At 55.0% G+C, this 18,168-nt stretch overlaps 1 protein-coding gene across 8 annotated transcripts in view; it reads left to right on the forward strand.

Annotated features, from left to right (window-relative positions):
* PPP1R13B (protein phosphatase 1 regulatory subunit 13B) overlaps nucleotides 1-18,080 on the forward strand; it is an 85,781-nt gene extending 67,701 nt beyond the window's left edge. For 6 of the 8 annotated variants that reach the window (XM_048219907.2, XM_057318390.1, XM_026515194.4 and 3 more), the window contains 13 exons: nucleotides 554-728; nucleotides 1,496-1,692; nucleotides 3,729-3,869; nucleotides 6,924-7,104; nucleotides 8,633-8,737; nucleotides 10,562-10,731; nucleotides 11,099-11,591; nucleotides 12,656-13,431; nucleotides 14,049-14,186; nucleotides 14,265-14,398; nucleotides 15,076-15,242; nucleotides 16,103-16,302; nucleotides 16,911-18,080. In XM_048219907.2, coding sequence (XP_048075864.1) covers nucleotides 554-728; nucleotides 1,496-1,692; nucleotides 3,729-3,869; nucleotides 6,924-7,104; nucleotides 8,633-8,737; nucleotides 10,562-10,731; nucleotides 11,099-11,591; nucleotides 12,656-13,431; nucleotides 14,049-14,186; nucleotides 14,265-14,398; nucleotides 15,076-15,242; nucleotides 16,103-16,302; nucleotides 16,911-16,952 — 2,919 coding nt within the window. In that variant the 3' untranslated portion in view covers nucleotides 16,953-18,080. The remainder of the gene's footprint in view (nucleotides 1-553; nucleotides 729-1,495; nucleotides 1,693-3,728; nucleotides 3,870-6,923; nucleotides 7,105-8,632; nucleotides 8,738-10,561; nucleotides 10,732-11,098; nucleotides 11,592-12,655; nucleotides 13,432-14,048; nucleotides 14,187-14,264; nucleotides 14,399-15,075; nucleotides 15,243-16,102; nucleotides 16,303-16,910) is intronic. The other 2 variants (XM_048219908.2, XM_057318391.1) reach the window with 1 other exon arrangement.
* Nucleotides 18,081-18,168: the final 88 nt, after the last annotated feature.

Consider the following 18,168-nt stretch of genomic DNA (forward strand, 5'->3'; position numbering starts at 1 on the left):
CTAAAGAAAACAAGCATTTCTTGACTGTCCATTGTTAACTTAGCAAATTAGAGGTTTATTTCCTTACTGATCACCTTGTCTGTTTTCAGTGTAAGACCCTGTGCTGGTCAGTGCCCATTTCCTTTAAGAGGTAACTAAGGGACCTTGGGAAGCTGCTTTGTGGCAGCAGGAAACGACCTGATAGCAGGAAATGAGAACTAGACGGGGCTTCCCAGACAGGAAGGAGAGGAGATTGTGTGAGCGCATGGGACACGCAGGCTTGATGTTCTCCTGCTGGGAGATGCTCTGAGAAAGCATCCGTATTAACCGAGCAGTATAGGTCAGTGTGCATGGTAAAATGTACGTGGAAACGTCTTCAGACTCTTACCACCACTCACCGATGTGTGTCCAGTAGTGTCAGTTCCGTGTGGGCTGGTGTTTGCAAGATGACACGAGCATTTCTCTAATATTCATTAAGATGGGCGATCCCGTGGGAGCTACCCATACCTTTTTCGTGTGTGACCGTGATCATGTGCTTCAGTTCTCGCAATTCCCTGTATCCCTCTTTTGCTAGGAGCAGCGTTTACATTTCCTAAAGCACCAGGAGCGCCGACAGCAGCAGTCTATTTCTGAGAATGAGAAGCTTCAGAAATTGAAAGAACGAGTTGAAGCCCAGGAAAATAAGCTGAAGAAAATTCGTGCCATGAGAGGACAAGTAGACTACAGCAAGATTATGAACGGCAATCTGTGTACGCTTGCGCGGCCTCGCTCAGCACCCACACCCGGGCGTGGATAAAATGAAAGAGTCCAGCTCTGGACACTTTCACACAGACCCGTGTCAGATCTTGCTATAGGAAGTGCACTGAAGTTTTGCTCTGTTACCTGCATCTGAAAGGACGGGGTCAGTTAGGTTAAGTGGTCTGGGAAGGTCCTTCATTACATTTGTAATTTATTAGCTGCCCTCTGAACTGGGGCTGCAGGGCCACAAGACGGTGCTCATTATGAGGGTCTGTTTAAATTGAACAGCTTAAACTTCATCTGGGTATTAAGATAAACCATACAAATGCTCACCTTTTATTTTTGTGCATGTGGATTCTTTGTTGTTTTATTATCAATTCAGTTGGTGCCAACTTTGTGTTACATTGACAAGCAAGACAGGCTTGGATTCCCTTCCTGACAAAGCCTTTGCTCTGTGGGTGCAGTGAGGTTCCTCAGTGGCCTGGCCAGGCTGGCCTGTGGACTGGTGGCCCTCACTAAACAATATTCAGTAGTTAGCGCACGTATAGTTGGCCGTGTGTGCGGTCACATCATGTGTTCCGGAGGCTTGTTGAAAAGTCTGTTGGATTATGCATATCACAGTTCTCCCCCCAAGGTCTGGCACTAGATGACGCTAGAGCTGAGTTGAAGGTTTAGAAATGAAGACGAAATCACAAAGCCGAAATAACAAAATACCACATGCACAAAAAAAAGAGTACAACTAAGTGATGTTTTTTTCTTTATTGCTGGGAAATTATAGCTGCTGAAATAGAAAGGTTCAGTGCCATGTTCCAGGAAAAGAAGCAGGAAGTACAGACTGCAATTTTACGAGTTGATCAGCTCAGTCAGCAACTGGAAGATTTAAAGAGAGGCAAGCTGAGCGGGCTCCAGTCTTACAGCGGCAAGCTGGCGGGACCGGCGGCGGCGGAGTTGAAGAGACTGTGCCAAGAGCTACAGGTGACTCGCTGGGTCTGGGGAGCGGTGACGTTAAACATCTCTCGGGCTTTCTTCGCAGCGTGGGCGGAAGCCTCAAACTGGAAACAAGTGAATGGATCCTAGGGTAACAGTAGGCACAAACTGTACTCACTACAAAGAATTTTTAAAACAGCTTTAAGATATAATTCACGTAGCATACAATTCATCCATATACCATGTACAATTAAGTGGTTTTTAATATCTTCATAGAGTTTTGCATCCACCACCACGATCAACTTTAAAACACCTTCATCACTCTCAGAAGAAACCACATGCCTCTTTGCCATCACCCCACTACCCCTACCCCTAAGCAACCATGAATCTACTTTCTGTCTCTCTGGATTTACCTATTCTGGAAATTTCATATGAGCAAATGATGCAATGTGTCATTTTTTTGTGACTGGCATCTTTCACCCAGCATGTTTTCAGTGCAGAAATTGAGTACAGAATTTAATTGGCAATGTAATGAACTGGGGAAAAAATTAAGCTTTAAATGATATTCAGGGTTTCTGTTTACACTCTGTTTTGATGAGACAAATGCCTATTGTTACATTCTCGTCCCACCAGCTAGGGCTGCTCTAACAGCCCTCCACAGCCCGGGGGACTGAGGCATAGACATTGGTTTCTCACAGCTCTGGGGGCCGGGAGTCCCAAGATTGGGTTCCTGGGGAGAGTCTGCTTCCTGGCTTTTTGCTGTGTCCCCACAGCTTGGTCTCTCTCCTTCTTCTTACAAGGGCGCTAACCCCATCATGGGGGCCCCACCCTCAGGACCTCATCTCAGCCTGATCACCCCAAAGGCCCCACCTCCCAATACCATCATCACCTTAAAAGTTAGGGCAACATATGGATTTTAGGGAGGACACATTCAGTCCAGAACAGTCCTCAAGGTTTCCATTTCTCAGAAGTTATCATTCAGTGGTGGTTTTTCAAGCAGAAACAAGTTTTGAAGTTCTATTAGCACTTGGCAGAAAAAGTACTATATCATCTTATGAAATGAAAATATTTAATTACAGAGAGTAAAATTGTTTTTATTGCTGTTAAGTTCTCTAACATCGATGCACAGAAATGAAATAAAGAACTTATGACTTCTTTTACACTTTAAGCAATTGTTAAAAGTGCAGTTTTTAAGGGTATAGTGATGATTATAGTATATTTGCTCATATGCATCTGTTTGCCAAGCTTTCTGGTTGTAGTCTAGACCGCACAGGGCATGTTGCCTCCTGTCTGGTGCACACATTCAAGTGTGTGTTCCTAGCACGCGTGGGCACCTGGGAGAGCTTAACAAGACTTAACCTTGTGCGTACGGTGCACACTGATGCCTTCTGTGGTTCATTTTTTTTTTTAAAGTGCTGCCTGCAGTCCGCTAGAATGATATCCGTACATTCCAGTGGGCGAGCGAGGCCATCCTTCGTGAATTTCCTGCTGCCTCCACATAAGGTGCTCATTCAGTGGCCTGTGTGGGGTGGAGTGGACACCTGTGCTCAGGTCCCTAGAGGACATGCCCTGGGGGGGTGTCTGTGACGCACCATTTTCATGGGCCGTGGTCGTGGTCTCTTGTGGTCATCACTGGCACCAGTCACTCCAGATGCTCTGAAGAACGCGTGTGTTTACAGATGTAGAAGACCTCTGGGCCTCGCCCGTGCCCGTCAGCTACTTAGCACACAGCGACAACACACATGTGTAAATACACAGAAGTACCTGATGCTGCTTTTTTTTTTTTTTTTTAAAGATTTTATTTATTCGACAGAGATAGAGACAGCCAGCGAGAGAGGGAACACAAGCAGGGGGAGTGGGAGAGGAAGAAGCAGGCTCATAGCGGAGGAGCCTGATGTGGGGCTCGATCCCACAACGCCGGGATCACACCCTGAGCCGAAGGCAGACACTTAACCGCTGTGGCACCCAGGCGCCACTGATGCTGCTTTTTCTTCTTCTTTTTTTTTTTTTTTTTTTACTTTTCCTGGAAATGAGCATTGACTGTTTAATGCAAATCCTGAAAGTTGTATTTTTTTAATTTGCAGATTCGTAACCAGCTTAACCAGGAACAGACTTCGAAGCTCCAGCAGCAGAAGGAACTCTTGAATAAACGCAACATGGAGGTGGCCGTGATGGACAAGCGGATCAGCGAACTGCGCGAACGTCTCTATGGGAAGAAAATTCAGGCATGTGAGAGGGAAGATACTTGTGTGGGATAAGCTAAAAAGGATACCGCACACAATTGCACGTCTTCACTCTAACGCTCCCCCATTTGCCACAGCTGATGAGACACATATTGGCCATAAACCATAAAACAGACAGTAGCAGAAAGCTCTCTTTCCAAAGCCACCTTAGTTTCCTGGTGGATGGAATCCAAACCATCCCTGTCCGCAGCCACAGCTGGTGTTCCCCAACCACCCCTCCCCCCCCCCCGTGCAGTTCTGTCCCCTCCCTGGGGGAGGCTCTAGCTCTGGTGTGGCAGCACCCGGCTTGGTCCCACTCTGCCACTGTAAGCTGTGCCACGTGGGCACGTTCCCTGACCTGTGTAGACACACGTCCTTGCTGTAAACTGATATGTCCTTCCTGCCCCAGCAGTCTTTGTGTGGATTCTGAGAATAACCCATGTGGAAGGGCTTTGTAAACTTTCAAGCAAAGTGCCATGTAAAGGTTTAGTGCTTTTTTTTTAAATTTAAATTCAGTTAATTAACATTAATGTATTTGTGTCAGAGGTACAGGTCTGTGAGTCATCAGTCTTATGAATACCCAGTGCTCCTTACAGCAGATACCTTCCCCAGTGTCTGTCACCCAGTTACCCCATCCCTCCCACCCACATCCCCTCCAGCAACCCTCAGTTTGTTAAGCAAAATAAGTCAATCAGAGAAAGACAGTTGTCATAGGATCTCAGTAATGTGTGAAATTTAAGAAACAAGGCAGAGGATTATAGGGGAAGAGACGAAAAAATGAAACAAGACAAAACCAGAGGGAGACAAACCATAAGAGACTCTTAATCACAGGAAACAAACTGAGGGTTAGTGCTTTTTAAAAACCTTTAATTTGATATTTCAAAGGTAGTACATACTCTGGAAAATTAGTCCAGAAATACTTGAAGGAAAATGTGAAAGTCCCTTCCGTCCTGTTCTCATTCTCCAAGGACAGTAGTTTTAATAATTCCAGTCTTTGGTTAATACAGACAACAAGGTATTTAATTTTTCATTGAAAATGGAATTGTAGGAATGATATCATTCACACTATTCTCCTCATCTTTTGTTTTAACTGCAACATGGCTATCTTCCCAGGTCATCACCTCGCTCCTTTTGCAGCTTCAGTAGAACACACAAGTCCCAGGGCCGGTGGCCCCTTTCACCAATCTCCTGATGGGGCCGGGTGCCGCCAAGTCCCGCCATTACTCTTGGCACTTCAGTGGGCACGAGCATTCCGAGAGCTTGTGGGAGAAGGGACCCCTGTGCAGGGTCCAAGGGACCCCCTGGACATGGCACCTGCCCTGCCTTCCCTGGGGGGCGTCACGGTTGGAAGGAAGCAGTGCCCGCGTGCAGAGCTGGAGTGAAGGGAGCGGGCTGTCAGCTAGCCTGGACACTGCTCCCCGAGCGCCCTCATCCGCTCTCCGTTATTGGGGCTTTCACAGTGTGGCAGGTGGCCTCTTGGCAGCTGCTGCTGCCCTGGAGGCAGCTCTCCGGAGGCGCGTGTGGGCGTCAGGGGCTTGGCGGGGGAGGTGGGCGGTTAGGAGGGTGCCAGAGGAAGAGGCAACCGCCCTTATTTGAGTGTCGTCATCAGTGGTGGCAGGTGGAAGCTCTTATTTACAAATTGGTCTACTCTGTTGTTTTTAACCAGAGGGTCAGTGGCTAATCTGGGTAACTCCATGTTTTCAAATAATGGTTTTCTTTTTTCTCTCAATGAGCAACACAGAGACCGTGGGAGAGGAAGTGTGCGCACTCTCCACACTTGCTCACCCAGCACTCTTTAGTTGAGTTCTGTCAGTCAGGGCTCTCTGGGGAAATAGAACGAGGGGGTATGTGGAGAGCGAGTGACTTGGAGTGACAGGCTCGCATGATTCACACCTGAGATCTGCGGCCTGGGCACACGGGAGTGTAGGTGCCGCCGCTCCCGTCAGCAGGTCATCTGCAGGCCCAGTTTCCTCTTTCTCCGAGCACCTCAGTCTTTATCTCTCAAGTCCTTTAACCGACTGCATGCAACCCGCCCGCATTGTGGAGGGCAATCTGCTTCATTCAGAGTCTGTTGATTTAAATGTCAGTCTCATCTAAAACTTACGTTCATGGCAACATCCAGACACGTTTGACCAAATATCTGGGTACCATGGCCTCACCAAGTTGACACATAAAATTAAGCGTCACAGATGGCTAAGTAAATGTTACTTCTTGCCTTCCACTGATACTTCAGGTGATCTTCTAGAAGAAATTGGTGCCTCTGCATAGATATGTCTCCACCCAAAAGTCCTAGGCACCTGTGGGCAGTTGTGAAAGTCCTAGACCCTCTCCCCAATGTGATACAGGCTCATGTATGCAGAACTTTGCAAACAATTACAAGAGGTTATTGATCTCTCACAGACTGGGGGGCCCTAAGACGTCCGTGATTCTCCAGGTGGATTCCTGTTATGAACCCTCGTGGTGTTAGGCAGCATCACGTGATCACTGTCATTGGGTGTAGCATGGTGTCCTTGCTGAGCACGCAGAGCTGTCTTCAGGCCCTCCAGAGCCTTACCTGGTGCCAAGCCCTGTCGTTGTGCCCTGCATGGCTTGTTCAGTCCTTACAAGAAGCCGTATCTTGACTTTACAGACATGGGCACAGAGGTTTAGAGAGGCTAAGTCACTTGCACTTGACCAGGGCAGCACAGTGAGTAAGGGGCAAAGCAGGATTTGAAGCCAAGGCTCAGAGCCCGGGCTTTGACTGGTACCTCTGACCACCTAGGGGACAGAGAGCAACTCCCAGGGAAGAGGGCTCCGTGGAGGTGTCCTGGGAAGCTGTTCCGTTCTGCCATCAGCTCCTGTCTCTCCTGGCTCACAGAAAGAGAGAATCACTCATATGGGACTGGGGTTGTGGCCCTTCTTTCAACACTTGCCCTTTCTAGATACTGATGTTTCAGAATGATGGGGCTTCCTAAGGGCACATGATGCAGTGAGTGGTTCACATGAGAGCAGACTGTCGCACTAGGCTTGTGATTTCATTTAGGAGAACTTTAACTCTCATTTCTTCCTGTTCTCTAGCTGAGCCGTGTGAATGGCACCTCGTCCCCACAGTCGCCCCTGAGCACGCCCGGCAGGGTCGCCGCGGTGGGGCCTTACACCCAGGTGCCCAGCGCCGGCAGCTACTCTGTCCCAGGGGACCCCGTAAAGCCCCAGTCTCTCACTGTTGCCTCGAGTGCTGCCCATGGAAGATCCAAATCTGGTGAGTGGCCCGGGGCCTCTTCTTCGGGGAGAGCCATGGAAGTCGGCAGCCTCGGAGGAGGCCCCTGCAGTGCACCCCGCGTCTCCCCCGAGGCACTTTGTCTTCTGGCCGGTTTGGGAGCTGTGTGCCACCACGGTAATAATATGGCCCTAAATTGAGGACAGATGCTCTTTATCGAGCTGAACGTCTTTACTATAAGTGGTTTTTCAAAACACGAATTACTTTTTTTTTTTTTTAAGATTTTATTTATTTATTTGCCAGAGAGAGATACAGCCAGCGAGAGAGGGAACACAAGCAGGGGGAGTGGGAGAGGAAGAAGCAGGCTCATAGCGGAAGAGCCTGATGTGGGGCTCGATCCCACAACGCCGGGATCACGCCCTGAGCCGAAGGCAGACGCTTAACCGCTGTGCCACCCAGGCGCCCCCAAAACACGAATTACTTAAGACCTGAGCCTCTCGTGCCATGGGTTTCGTGTAGCCGTGAGGGCGCCGAGCCTGCTGCTCCCCCCGGCACAGCTGCGCCCCCAGCAGAGGGGCAGCCTGTCTAAACAGTGTGTGAGGGCTTCTAATTCCTTTCCGCGCTCCTCGTAGTCGTCATCGATGCAGAGGTCGACGACCGTCGCCTTGGCCTCGGCTGCGCCGAACCATGTGGTGTGACCAGCACCGCGCGGGCGCGCAGCTCTCCTGATAGGATGCTTCCCGACCGAGGGCAGGTCAGGCTCTCCTGGGAGAGTCTGCTCTCCTTTCTCGGAAGGAGGCAGCTATTTTCTAAACATTGAGAAGGCAGTGCTTCTTTGCAGTAAGATTTTCTTGATGCTGGGGTGATGCGTTTGCCCGCAACACACGGAATCACGGAGCGCAGTACCGACAGGACACCAGTACTGGGCTGTCCTGAGGGCGGATGTCAGGGCCGGCGGTAGATCTGTGAAGCCTTCTGTTTGCGCGTGGTCTCTCGCCTGGCACCCGGTCTGAGCAGCAGCAGGTCTGCCACGCCTGCTGTGGGGCGCGGGGCTGATTCTGACCCAGGCAGGCTAGGCCTCACACCCAGGCTCCACTCGCTCCACGGCTGTGTCTCGGCAGCCACACAGAGCGCGGGGTCGATGCAAGTCTCTAAGGGCAGAGTTCTTGGGGAAGCTCTTATTTATAGCTGGAGCCGTCCTACAGTGGGGTAGATATCTGTCCGTTTCCAGTGGCAGTTAATTTCACAGCCAGCTCCTCCTCTGCTGACTTCACTTGAAACACTTCCTGAGCCGAGGACATCTCCCGTTCCCCTCTTCTCTGTGGGTGTGTGCTGGGCCGCCTCCCAGGGGTTGCAGGGAGAAGACACCCTTCCAGGGCCTGGAGAACGTGTCCCGCAGGAGTTCAGCCGAAGCCTAGGTCTTTCCACCGCCGTGCAAGGTGACTCGACACAAGCTGCGCCCTCCAACACTGGGGACAGAGTCTCGGCCCAGCCGTGGAGCTGGGAGGAGAAATCTCCCTGCAGGGCTCTGACTCACACTGTCGACTCCTTCTGGTTCCGTGTCACGCAGATGGCCGTGGGAAGCCCAAAGCGACCAGCTTGTGGACAGTATCAGACCTCGACATCGGGCCTGACTGCCGCTCCTCAGGGCGCTCTGCAAACCCGTTTGCAAATCGTATGTCGGCCGGCAGGCCCGGCGGGGCTCCAGCCCTCTCTGATGCAGCTCACCCAGCAATCGCCTGTTTTCCAAACTGACAAAGGTCTGCTCATCCCATCTAGACTTGGGGAAAATGCCATACTTCCTTCAGCAGGTGTGGAGTTCGGGCTGGGCCACACACACCGGCTCCTCAGGAAGGCTTTGCCAGATCCTGGCACAGCAGGGGGTTTTGGTTTTGTTTTTATGAAATTAAGATGATTTTCTGAGTTCGTTAAAGACTTTAGATTTAGCTTCTATACAAGAACCTCCCATCATACTTGAAGATAACTGTCCCTTTATAGTCCTTTATAGTGAAAATAAGTGATCTTTCTTCTGCGTCCCTTGCCTCATCCTAGAGAAGGGAATTCCCAGTTCCGTCTTCAGTCGCTTTGTGGCTGATTTCCGTAAAGCCTCCCATCACTGTGGATTTCAGAAGCAGCTGGCTGGCCACACTCCGTGAGACCCCTGGCTGGACCCCACCCCCCAAGTCTGCTGGGCGCTGCTTGTTTCCCCATCAGCCCAGTGTGGCCACCGCCGTGTATCTTTGGTGAACCCGTGTGCTTCTGGCCCACACATCCCCCACTTCTAAGATAACAACCAAGGGGACATGAAGGCACGTGCACTTCTTGCCCGGAAGAGGCTGTGACTGGTCCCTCAGAGCAGAGTGGTGTTTTGGATCGAGGTCTTGGAATGCCTCACCAGCACCCTTGCAGCCTGGCCAGGACCGTTCTGGACCCTGCTGTCTGGAGCCGCAGGAGGCTGCCCCTGACAGGGCCCTACAGGGTGCCCCGAGGCTCTGCCCCCCTCACTGCACAAGGGGCGCCTTCTGCACTTGTGCTCAGAGCACACGTGAGCATTTACTCATCCTGTCTCACGAGTCACAGCTCTTTTCGCAAGCACTGTTCTGAGGAATAGTGATTTCCCTGCTGCTTCTCAGTTATCCCCACCTGCTCGTGCTGGCTGGTGGGTGAGGAAAGAGGAGGTGGTGTTCCTGTCAGAAAGGCCCAAACAGTCCCTTCTGCTTTCTGTCTGTTCCATGTGGCTTACAGCTGGGGTCTTTGCCACTTCAGTCCCTCACCAGTGCCTGCCGTGGAGCGGAACGGGAGCCTGAGTCAGAGGCTGTGTCCCGACCCCTGTAGATGTTATAATTTATTTATGTCACTGTGACTGCCAGGAGGGATTGCTTCTGTACCCTTTCTCAGTTTGGAAAATGCTTTAAAAAAAAAAAATCTCTTCAGTGGCTTTCCTAAAACCATGGGTTCGACTAGCTTTCTAATCACTGCAACAGAATGAGAGCTTGCTACTCCAATCAGTGGGAACTTGTACTGGCCTCTTGTGATCTTGAATTCTTCTAACAGATTAAAATCAAATTTTTCTTTTACTGTGCAAGTAGTACAGGTCAAACCTGTTATGAAGTCAAAAGACAAATTTTTTAAATTGCTGCATGTAATTGGTTTTATAAGTCACGTTTGTAAAGTAAGTGCCGATGCTTATTTTATTTATTGGTGTTGATGTAGTGGATCTGACCTGCATTTAGATAGGGGCCCGGAGACGTTTCCACGGCCCTCTGGCCCCGTGCACGGTCACCAAGTCTCTGCGCACGTGAGGGCGATGCCTGGCCAGCACGTGGCACCCTCAGGCTGGCCGTGCAGCAGCCGGGGTGGGGGGGGGCACCTGGTTCGTGGAGCCCTGTCTGGATGTGATCTCCCGGAAGGTGATCTTGGCTTCCGGCAAGGGGTTATTCTTAGGTTGGTTCAGCTCATTTCAGGAAATATTTTACTCAGATTCTGTGTTCTTTTCAAGCCAATGATGGAAACTGGCCAACATTGAAACAAAATTCCAGCTCTTCAGTGAAGCCCACGCAGATTGCTGGTGTGGACTGGAAGGACTCGAGCATGGAGGGTCCTCTCAAGCAGGGGACTGTCTCAAGCCAGCCGACGCCCTTGTCAGCTTTAGGAACCGCGGAGAAGCTGGTAGGCTGTTTGTCTTTGTCACAAACACCCACAGGATCCTCACTGTATCACTGTTCAGACTTCATCTTCCTGTAAGGGGTGAGCGGTGTCATGAGGCAAATGAATCCTGTGAGTGTCTAAATCTGACTAAGTGTGGAGAAGTCCACGGACCCCGAGCCCCTGAGAGGCATGCATGTGCAGACGCTCTGCGTCGGAGTTGTTCTGTTGCAGACGGGCCACCGCCGATTCCCGCAGCATGTCCTGTGCCTGGTCACATGCTGAGTGGAAGGATTACAAGTCCTACTTTGTATTCCCTTGTGACTATGGATAGAAACATGCTTAACTTTTCCAAGGGTGACTTTGTTTTTTTCTTTACATCTGAATTTAGGGCACGGACATGGGTAAAATGCCACCCCCTGTCCCCGGTGTCGGCAAGCAGCTGCCTCCGAGCTACGGGACGTACCCAAGCCCTGCACCCATGGGCCCAGGCTCCACAAACTCCCTGGAGAGGAGGAAGGAAGGCAGCTTGCCCAGGCCCAGCACAGGCCTGCCCGGTCGGCAGAAACCTGGTCCAGTGCCGCCCGCGGGCACGCCTGGCTCGTCACAGCAGATTCAGCAGAGGATTTCAGTGCCGCCGAGTCCCACGTACCCGCCGGTGGGGCCGCCTGCGTTTCCAGCTGGAGACAGCAAACCCGAGCTCCCAGTGACTGTGGCCATCAGGCCCTTTCTGGCTGATAAAGGCTCAAGGCCACAGTCCCCCAGGAAAGGACCCCAGACAGTGAATTCCAGTTCCATATACTCCATGTACCTCCAGCAGGCCACGCCTCCTAAGAATTACCAGCCAGCCGTGCACAGCACCTTAAATAAGTCTGTCAAAGCAGGTACGGTGGGTTTGTACTCTTGTCTTGAGGCTAACAGATTATATCTTTACTTAAAATGCCAACCCTTAGCCTTACATGTGGACCATGGACTATTTAGGATTGAAACAGATTCTTACGTACAGTGTGGCCTCAGAGGTCCGTGTGAGATCGGGGTAAAAGATGACGTGCACGGAGCCGTTTTGCAGTGGGCTCGGATGGGAAGCGCTCCCTTCCTATCTAAGCACCTGCCTCCCTGTGGTACTTGGGAAGCCCAGCTCCCGGAAATTCCTGTTTTTCTCCTGCTTCGTGGAAATGGGTGCAGCTTTTCCGGGGCTGGTGGGGGGGCTCTGCCCAGATGTGGTCCTGCTAGCCACCTAGCAGAGGCTGCGCCCAGCCACTGGACGGGAGGCAAGGGTGTGTCTGCTACTGGGACCCCGCGCCCGCAGGGGAGAAAAGCCCTGGCAGATGAGGGGCAGTCAGCCCTGGGAGCCGAGTGTTCTAGGGACACAGGGGAGAGAACGGAGCCTGGTGTCACATATCCCGGGGCAGGTGGTGACTGTGACCCGCACGCAGGGTCCTGCGGGTCACAGCTGGGCTCCGGCCTCCTCACACATTCTTGGGCGTGGGCCGCAGCTTCCACACTCCTGGGAGTGCCCAGCCACCCCAAGCCCCAGCAGAAGCTCGCTGCTTACTTGGGACAGGGCTCTGGCCCCCCCTCCCACCAGCTCCCGGGTGGCAGGCAGAGCCTTCCTGTCTGAGGCGGCCTGTGTGCAGCCTGGGCCTGAGGGTCAGATGCTGGGGAGGGATGGTGTCTGCCGCCTCGGCCAGAGAACAAGGAGGGCTGGTTTGAGGTGGGGAGGTCGGGTCTGCAACCACGTTTTTTTTTTTCATCTGAAAAAGCCCAAACTCTGGAAGCCCAAATGTAAAGACCAGTGAGAGAGACACTCTGCCTTCCAAAAGGAGTCAGCGGGGAGAGGGGGTTCTTGGATCAGAGGGCCCCGGGAGGGGGGGGGTCATAGTGGGCCTCAGCAGCACCGCAGCCGTGCCGTCACCGGGCCTTCGTTGCCCGTCCTCTTTGTCTCCAGTGTACGGCAAGCCCGTGCTGCCATCCGGCTCCACGTCCCCGTCGCCGCTCCCGTTTCTTCATGGGTCGCTGGCCGGGAGCACGCCGCAGGCCCAGCCACCTCCAGAAAGTGCTGAGAAGGAGCCAGAGCAGGACAGCCCAGCCCCCCCCGGGGACGGCGGCACAGGCTCGGGCACCGTGGAGAGCCTGCCGCGGCCGCTCAGCCCCACCAAGCTCACACCTATCGTGCACTCGCCGCTGCGCTACCAGAGCGACGCCGACCTGGAGGCGCTGCGCCGGAAGCTGGCCAACGCGCCGCGGCCCCTGAAGAAGCGCAGCTCCATCACGGAGCCCGAGGGCCCCGGCGGGCCCAACATCCAGAAGCTGCTGTACCAGCGCTTCAACACCCTGGCAGGGGGCATGGAGGGCACCCCTTTCTACCAGCCCGGCCCCTCGCAGGACTTCATGGGCACGCTGGCTGATGTGGACAACGGAAACACCACCAACGGGAACCTGGGAGAGGCCAGCCCTGCCCGGCCCACAGCCCCGCTCCCCACGGAGCCTGCCCCGTCGTCAGACGCCAACGACAACGAGCTCCCTTCCCCTGAACCAGAGGGCCTCATCTGTCCCCAAAGCACCCACCAAACGGCTGAGCCTGCCGAGGATGACAACAACAACGTGGCCACAGCCCCACCCACGGAGCAGGTCCCCAGCCCTGGGGCCGAGGCCCCCTCACCAGGGGAAGACCAAGCCCCCCCACCACTGCCCTCCACCGTGCCCGCACCAGGAGCCTCTACGGTGGGTGTTGTCCTAGATCGGGGCCCCGGCTTCCTGGTCAGCCAGCCAGTGTTTGTAGAGGACCTGTCTGTGTTAGCCATAGTGCTGGGGGCGGGGGAGCTTGCCAGACCCCTGTCCCTGCCCTCCCTGCGGCCGAGGGGAAGGACAGTACAGCAGTACGCAGATGGGGCTCCGAGGAAGTACATGGGGATGCAGAGCGCTCCCTAGAGGACCCAGTCAGATTTCCCCAAGGAAGGGAAGCTGCAGCTGGAATTGGAAGGGCAGGCCACGAAGGGGGGGCCACCTTCCAGACAGGCCCCTCTGGAGCAGAGAGCGGCAAGCGGGAGTCCGCTATAGTTTGTAGAAATGAGTTGCTGACCCCCGAGCTTGGCTGTCACCCGCCTCCCTCCCTGCTAGGGGTGCTCTGAGGAGCCAGGGCCCAGCCCCTGAGCCGCTCTGTCCCGGAGCGCGCTGGGTGAGGTGCAGCGGCCTGGCTGGGCCCTCGTGATGCCAGGAGCTGCTCAGCGCTGCTGGGCGCACACACTAGCCTAGGCTTCCGTCCCTGTCCCTCCTTCCCACCAGGGCTGGGTGCGTTGGCACATGACCTTTAAATCAAAAGTGTGCTTCCTTCCCGGCAGAGCAAACGGACCAACCTGAAGAAACCGAACTCGGAGCGGACGGGGCACGGGCTGAGAGTCCGGTTCAATCCGCTGGCGCTGCTCCTAGATGCTTCTCTGGAAGGGGAGTTCGACCTGGTGCAAAGGATTATCTATGAGGTGAGCTGAGCCGCAGCCACAGGCAGGGGCTGCCCCGTGTGCTGGGAGGCGGGGCTCATAAGCGCCTTGTGTCCTTAGGTGGAAGACCCTAGCAAGCCCAACGACGAAGGGATCACCCCCTTGCACAACGCCGTCTGTGCCGGCCACCACCACATCGTGAAGTTCCTGCTGGACTTCGGGGTCAATGTGAATGCCGCTGACAGCGACGGCTGGTAAGGGTCCCTGGGGCACTCGGTCTACGGTAGGAGGCGGCCCCACGCCGTCAGGACACGGGGGAGGCACAGGGGCAGGAGAGGGTGGGCTTGTGCAGCACCTTGCCCGAGGCCGCCTCGCCCGGCCGCCCGCTCCCGCTCTCTGGGTTCTCTTGTGAAAAGCACAGCTCTCATCGTGATTTGCGGTACCGGATTAACAGTGTAGGCTGCACATCTGGCAGATCATTACCCTTCGTCTGGTTTTAAAGGGTCGGATGACCTGTGTGGAAAGGAAGCTTAGAGTCCCGTTCAGTTGGACATTGGTGTTGCTGCTTGCGGGGCCCTCCTTCCGCTGGGCAGGCCCCCCCGGTCTCTTGTAGATTTTGGTGGAAACTTCAGGCACCTGTCTGTGGGGTTTGAACATTTGGGTCTTTTACATTGTGGCCAAATACACTGACCGCCTTCCACCGCCCTGTGAGGGCACTGCGCCCGTGCCGAGCGGTCCTGCCATCATGCGGCTCGCTGGGGGCAGCTTGGCAGGCCCGCTTGGCAGGCCCGCTCGGCAGTGCGCCTGCACTGAGACACCAGGGGACGAGAAACCAGGCCATGAGCCCGTGGGGCTCGACCCGGTGTGGCCCTGGAGGTCCCTGGCCGGCTTGGCCAGTGCCCGCGGTGCCCTCACCCGCTCTCCGTTCCAGGACGCCGCTGCACTGCGCTGCCTCTTGCAACAGCGTCCACCTCTGCAAACAGCTGGTGGAGAGCGGCGCCGCCATTTTTGCCTCCACCATCAGCGACATTGAAACTGCCGCGGACAAGTGCGAAGAGATGGAGGAGGGCTACATCCAGTGTTCCCAGTTCCTGTATGGTACGTGGGGGTGCGGGTGGCCTGAGCCGCAGGTGCCTCCCCTGGGTGCGGCGCTGGTGTGCGCGGGGAGAAGCCTGCTTCCGCCTGGGGAGCAGCCCCCGTCTCGTTAGAACGGAAGTCACCCACTCTCTTAGGCTCATTCCTAAAAACATGTTTGAAAATCCATGTCAGAAAGATTCTTGCCAAATTGCTAAAAACAAACAGCACTTGTCTTTGTGTCGATGCCCCCCCCCCCCCGGTGGGGGAGGTTGGGGGGCTGGGCAACAGCCGTCTGTCCGTTTCTGGGGCACAGCAGGGCTTGGAGCACAGCTGAGGATGCTCCAGGGTGGGAACCCCCATCCCTGTCCTGTGGTGACCGTCCATGGAGTGAGGCTCATTCTGGTGTCATTAAGCCACTTGAGCGGGGGTCAGACTTGGAGAGCTGAGCAGCACCTCTGCTCCAGGGGTTCAACAGCTGTGGGTCGCCTGCTCCACACCTAACTTGAGAACCTACAGGCCCGGCCCTGCACTTGACCCTGGGGATGCCGAGACAAACCGAAGCGGGCCCCAAGCTCCCCGAGGCCACAGTCACAGTGACAGCTGTGCCAGGAGTGTGGCGGGAAGTAGCCGGGCCATTGGCCCCCAGCTCATCTCGGGGTCCCCGCAGTCACTCCAGGCAGGAGCCGGCTTGATGGCCGTGGTGAGGTGGTGGGGAGCTCCCCACACCCAGGAGCAGTCAGGCGGCTTCCTAGTTGACTTTTGGAAATTGTTCCAGGTGGGAGTTGGAAGGTTGGCCAGTAGCGGGACTTGTGCCGGGCAGAGAAAGGGTGGGGACAGGGCCCCTGCGCCCCCCTGACCGCTCGCTTGCCGTCTCATCCCAGGGGTGCAGGAGAAGCTGGGCGTGATGAACAAAGGAGTCGTGTATGCTCTGTGGGGCTACGAGGCCCAGAACAGCGATGAGCTGTCCTTCCACGAGGGCGATGCCCTCACCATCCTGCGGCGGAAGGATGAGAGCGAGACCGAGTGGTGGTGGGCTCGCCTCGGGGACCGGGAGGGCTACGTGCCCAAGAACCTGCTGGGGGTAAGCACCGCGAGCTCGCTGCTCTGGGTCAGCCTTGTCCGTCCGGCGGTCCTGTCCCCGTCTCCCCCTCTGCCCGCCCGGGGCGCAGCGCCATCTCTGGAGGTAGGCGAGTTTGCAGAGGCGGCAGGAGGCTCCGGCAGGCCCCCCACTTACACCATGGGAGCCGCGGGGGTGCCCGCCCTGGAGCCCCGAGCAGCAGCCCGGCTCCCCATCACGACTCTCTGCAGTCCCGACACATCTGTGGTGGGGAGCGCGGTTCGAACTGCCCTCCGCCCTGTGACTGAGCCGGTGCCTCCGCGCTCCTCCCGCACGCCTGGCCGCTGGCGGGTGCAGCCTAGAACCAGAGATGCCGGAGCTGCTGGCCTGGGCCAGGGAGCGGGGGAGGGAGTGGGCCTTACAGCCCCAGGCACGGGTTCAAGGGGGTGCCAAGTGCTAGGAGAGGCTGTCCTGTGGCCAGGGGTGCAACTTGTAGAGGGAGTCGGGATCTCAGAGGGTGGGTGGCCACCGAGTGTCGGCCTGGAAGAGCAGCCGGCCGTACGGCCCTCTGGGTGCCCCCTTTCTGCGCAGCGTGCCGTGGCCTTGTCCTGACTGTTTCTGTTGGTTTGCAGTTGTACCCACGGATCAAACCCCGACAGCGAACGCTGGCCTGAACGTCCCTTCGGAGCACTGCGCGGGCTTGCCGGCTGAGGAGCCGCGGGAGAGACGGCCCTGCTGTTTCTCCAGGAAAGCTGAAGTTAGACGCAGTCTATAATGGTGCTCACTTTAGCGGACAGCATCCACAATGTGAAATTCCTGCAGTTTCTAGGTGAGGCCCTTTCTTCAGTTTGCCCATAACTGGGAGAGGTACTTTTGCCTCCAAGAAGACTGAATTTTGCCAATTACTGTAAATCCAAATAAATATCCAGCTTTCTAAACAACTGTCCCTGTTGCCAATAAGAAGCCCCATAATTTATCCCTGGTTGGTGGCCAGTGAAGACGAATCCTCTCACTGACTTGGCCCCAAGGCCGTCCCTCATTCTCGATGCACCCCCACCCCAACACTGAAAACTTGCAACCGTAGTGAGGTGTGCCCCCTGCTCGAGCCCGCCCTCCTGTCACTGGAAGTCCGAGCCCCCCACCGCCCTTCCCGCCCTCACCACACACCTCTTCCTTCCTCTACTGAAGGAGCCCCCGTATGGAAACTTCTGTCAGTGCTAGTGCTTGGTGCGTGTGTCCCGGGCCTGGGTGTAGGTCACCTACATACAGGCTGATGGTCCTGGGCTGGACTTTGGCACAGCTCAGGGGCCAGGGCCCTTAACACCAAGTGACAAGCAGTCAGGAGCCTCTGGACAGCACTGTCCCCTCCTTTGTTCACAGCACTGCCTTCCCTGCAGCCTCTTGCTGCTCAGGTGTGCGGCCCACAGGCCGGGGTGGGGCAGATGGGGGGGGCAGCCATGACGCAATAACCTTTGCCCGGTCCAGACTCAAGTTTGAACTGTACGTACAGACTTTTCTATACCAAAAGTATTTTTTGACTAGACCATTCGAAGCTACCAGAATGTTGGAAATGTTTTTTTCTCATTAAAATCCAGGCCCTTAGGCTTTATTTTCCATGTATGAGTCCCGTGTATAATTTATGTGTAAACACGTGTGCAGACCCGCTGCTGTAGCCAGTCCTCTCCAAGCACCGATTGTACACAGTGTGGCGGTGCGACGGGCGCGCCCCCGCAGGACGGCCTCTGCGCTGCGCCCGACGCCGCCGACGCCCTGTAATGTGCACAATAAAGCACTGTCTCTCACCGGCGGCTGCGAGTCTTGTGTTTTGGAGCCAGAACGGAGCTGCAGAATGAAAGCTCAGGTTTTTTGGACACAGTGAGAGACCTGATC

The sequence above is a fragment of the Ursus arctos genome, unplaced genomic scaffold, assembly GCF_023065955.2.
Source record: "Ursus arctos isolate Adak ecotype North America unplaced genomic scaffold, UrsArc2.0 scaffold_25, whole genome shotgun sequence".
In the NCBI taxonomy this organism is placed as follows: Eukaryota; Metazoa; Chordata; class Mammalia; order Carnivora; family Ursidae; genus Ursus; species Ursus arctos.